General features: G+C 34.1%; 1 protein-coding gene across 1 annotated transcript; it reads right to left on the bottom strand.

Moving 5' to 3' along the window:
- Positions 1 to 1,744: 1,744 nt before the first annotated feature.
- Positions 1,745 to 2,739, bottom strand: LOC110030829 (protein FAR1-RELATED SEQUENCE 9-like). Its single transcript, XM_020733756.1, has 3 exons — positions 2,069 to 2,739; positions 1,905 to 1,993; positions 1,745 to 1,849 (listed from the first exon to the last, which is right to left on the bottom strand). The coding sequence occupies exons 1-3, from the start codon at positions 2,700 to 2,702 to the stop codon at positions 1,745 to 1,747; spliced, it is 828 nt and encodes a 275-aa protein (XP_020589415.1). The 5' UTR covers positions 2,703 to 2,739.
- Between the last annotated feature and the right edge of the window lie 1,680 nt (positions 2,740 to 4,419).

The raw sequence follows: 4,419 nt of genomic DNA, 5'->3' as shown, positions 1-4,419 counted from the left end.
TGATGTGAAATACTAATGACACTATAGTCTCATGCTTTTTATTTCTGCTGTTTTCATTAATGTACATTTCATGTTAAGTGATTTAATGAATGTCAACATTAACTTTCTGATTGCAGGGTAGAATTTCTGTAGCAGACATTATGGAACTGTTCTAATTAGAGTTCAGGGTTATACTAACAACAACTGTTTATTTCTTGTTATTTATGTTGTTGTTTTATGGCAGGACCTGGTTGATTGTTGCATGCTTAATTCGATTGATTACCGAGCTGAATCAGATTTTCGTCCCAATCTGTGGGAGCTATCAGTTTTATGGTAATGGGAATGGCCACAACTGTTTATTAATGGCTATCATTTCTTGTTACTATGTACACAAAAATGTTATGCTTCTGTAATGGGAATGGCAAGTTGTACGCTTACTGCAGAATGAATTGCAGTTTTTTAAAAGGGAATACTTGTTATTTATCTGTAATTGGAAGGGACACAGGAAACGAATCCCTTCTTTCGAATACGAATTCTTACTCTGTGTTTTTTTTTTTACCAGCGTAAATAGGTTATAAGGAGTTTCTGAGAAATTTTGTACTGCAGAATGAATTGCAGCTTTTTGAAGCTCATGCTTTCTGGGAAATTTCCTAGCTTTTCATGTAGTTGGGTTGTGGCTACATTGATCTCATGAGAGATGATTTCCAAGTCTTTTATTAAGTGTGGATACTGCTGTGGCTATTTGATGGCAGGATGATTACTTATCGTGAAACACTGTTTGAAAATCACTTATCGTGAAGTCAATAAGGCTGTAATGGTATAAATGAAGTAATTGAAGGAGACGAAATGAGAAGGGAGTGGGAACTGAATTGAAAATATGGTCATTTATCTGTAATGGTATAATTTTATGATTTGCAATGGTCATTTATCTGTAATGGTATAATTTTATGGTATATAATTTTATGGTTTTCAATAAGTGGATATGTAATGTGGATAAAAAACGTTTATACTAATAGATTTTTGTGGGTCTGTAAAATATAACGTTTATACTAATAAAAAACGTTTATACTAATAGATTTTTGTGGGTGCAGATTAAACATATACTAAAATCATTTTTGCTATGTTAATTCGTTTATACTGTTACATTTTTTGTGTTGTATAGGTAAAATTTAATTTTTTCCAAAGTTGTGTATATAAGATAACTTGATCTGTAAAATAACATACGTTCCAGAGTTTAGAAACCCAGCAAAGCAGATACATAATTGATAAACTGTACATACGTTCCTGAGTTTAGAAATACAGCAAAGCAGATACATAACAGATACATAAATAACATACGTTCCAGACCAAGATTGGAGAATAATACAATAATGTTTCATTATTAAAGCTGATCCAACATACATAAAATTTAAAAGAAGAGCTGGAGTAATTCATCAACCATGTGTTGATCAGGGTTGAACAATCATGTGTTGATTCCGGCTCTCATAGCCTTCCAAAAGGACCTCCAGTAGCTGTTCTAAATCATGTGCTGATTCGGGTTCTCATAGCCATACGTTCCAGTAAATCTGTCGTTCTACCTCATCTGTTGATTCGGGTCCTCACAGCCTACCTGTAGAAATTCATCGAACAAACTTTTACATCATACAAAGTTTTAAATGCAGGAAGACTCGATGAAATGCAGGAATACCTCAAGAAGGACAAACTTGCAAGATGCAACTAACTTAATAATTTAAAATATTACATGTCTTGGAATACCTTAAGATCATTACCACTGAGGGATTGATTTCTCATTGAGGCATTCTGTCATCATCGCAGTGTAGGATTCCCTGTTCCTTGGAGGAAATGAATTCTGCATGTGTGTTTCGATGTACTGTTAAATCATGAAATCATAGTAATACAACCAAAAAAATTCTGAAAAGTTATACCTGTGTTAGAAAATTGGGTAATGAACATGCGGGTGGATGACGTTGTGATGTCTCGGGTTCTTCGGTTGTTGATACAATTTTTTGCTTGCCTAAATATATACATATCAAACTTGGTAAATTAAGTGGCACAACATATAAAATGGATTGTAGTTGTTGATCCATACCTTTTGATCTTTTATTTTTCTCCCAATACCCTTTCAGTCTGGCATTAGATATTCCTTTAGGTCGCATTTTAGCTGGATCATTCATATTTGATTCATTATTGACTGGTGCTTTATTTTTCCTTTGTTGTCTTCCTGATTGAGTACCTTTACCAACCAAAATGTTTTCAATGTCCAATGATAATTTCTTCATGGATTCCTTCATGCGCTGCTCAGCTTCCGAATTCCCCTTTGCTTTCCGGGTACATTGATATGCAACTTTCTGCATGTGTGCTTCGAATAATAGGTCGCCTTGAATATTATTTGAGGACTGTGACTGCTGCAGATGCATGTATCTGGAACTGTTATAAACATCCCTCTTTGCATTTTCTGACCATCTCAGGAGCAGATATTTATCTGGTATTTTCTTAATGTGTAAGAAATTTAGAACTCGTAGAGAGTGTGCACACAGTACCCCCATCATTTCGAACTTCCTGCAGCTACACTGAATATTCATGGTGAAGCTGTCAAAATGAACTGCCCAAATACTGTTTGTCTTATGATCATCCAAACTCTTGACAAAAAATTCAGTTTCATCATCTATGGAGGCATGCAATTCAAGACCACATGATCCATGGATAAACTCTTCTTCGAACATTGCATACAGCTTCCTAGAGTAAAATGCAGCTGCTTGCCTCAGTATTGGACTACTCTTCGTAATAGGAGTTCTGATTGATTGATCACACTAGAAATCTTCATCCTTCTCGTTGCGTCTCCATGTTCTCATTACATTTTCAATACCCAAAAAACAATCTGTAAGAGAACTTGTGGGCTTTGAGACACCATGACAAATGTTATTGGTGGATTCACTCCTTTGTGTGGATAAAATTCCCATCCCAAAAACATCTTTATTAAAAGCAGTGGACCACTTGTGTCTAATCTTGTACAAGTCATTTAGCCACCCATTGTCATGTAGATTTCCTGTCTCAATTTCCATGTATTATAAGTGCATGTCGTCGCGGAAATAGTGTCACTACGTCATGAACAATTCCTTCGTGTTGTTGGATGTTGTTATAGTTGACGAGTCACCACTCTGTTTACCTATCTTATCGCCCTATTCTTGAAATAACTTATTATTTTGGATTATGTGAAGGATCCTCAGATGTTAAGAAACTCGGAGAAGGAAGTAAAATGACTAAAAATAGAAAACAATAGAAAAAATGAAATGTAGGGATGATTTCCATTGTCGTGAACATTATCAAGAAAATAAATTCTCGTATAAGGAAAACAACATGAAAAACTTGATAAGCAGAGATATAGGTATATTACCTATCTCGAGTTCTTCATTCTCCTATAAAAGCAAGCTCCTAAAGTTAATTACATCTCAGACAGTATAAACTGTCTCAAAAAACACTTGATTATCGTTAACCCTCATTCTTTTAAGAAATTTAATGTCAAGATCAAGGAAAGAAACATCAATGTTTGAGCCTAGGGTAATAGGTTTCTAAGAATTTGATTCTACCTTAGATGTTTTCTTTTGCCATTTTTTTTTTGTTAATGTCATTTTGTTTTTATTGTGTTTTGTCATTTTAATTTGTTTATGTCTTATTTATGTTGTTTGGTTTTGTTGTTTTGTTGTTTTGTCTTTGTTTTATTGTTTTCATTTTGTTTATTAAGAACATCTGCATTTACTTCGCTTTGTTTTGTTTATTTTTGTTGTTGTTTTGTTGACTTGAGGTTCACCTTTTCTGCTTCAGAAGGTCATTCTGCAAAACAGAGTTAGCACGCCCTAATAACATGTAAAGTAACTTTAAAATGTAATTTGTTTCATGTTTTCAACAAGCCTGCAAAGCAGAACACAATTAGCATGAAATCATGTTTAAATTTGTAAATTTAGTTGGTTGAATAATTTTTAAATGACGCAATCAAGATTTTTATGGCTCCGTCATCGTGGGGTCGTAAGGTATTCAAATATACTTAGTCTAAAAGGTGTTTAAACCAGATTCGGAAGATTCTTGTCAGTGATTCACCTAAAATATATAGTATTTTTAACACATTTTTATACCTATTTTTGAGATATTACGCTTTAATGGAAGGTATTTGTGTGTTTTTCTTTCAGGTACAAGTAAAAATGTGAATGCTAAAAAGAGTGAAAAAGAATAAAATTTTTATACCAGATCCCGCGCTTAAACGCCCGTGAAACAGAGAAGGCCGCGTCTAAGTGCTAAAGGCCCCGCGCTTAAGCGTCAGAGGCAATATGTGACAGTTTACTTCATTTAGTGGAATTTTGAAGGGACATTTAAGCAATATTGGCTAAAGAGGGTGGTTATGACCACTAGAAATGAAAATATGGTTAAAGACTTGTGCCATGCAAT

The sequence above is a fragment of the Phalaenopsis equestris genome, unplaced genomic scaffold (genome assembly GCF_001263595.1).
Source record: "Phalaenopsis equestris unplaced genomic scaffold, ASM126359v1 Scaffold000761, whole genome shotgun sequence".
Classification (NCBI taxonomy): domain Eukaryota; kingdom Viridiplantae; phylum Streptophyta; class Magnoliopsida; order Asparagales; family Orchidaceae; genus Phalaenopsis; species Phalaenopsis equestris.
This window is presented reverse-complemented; position numbering and strand designations above follow the sequence as displayed.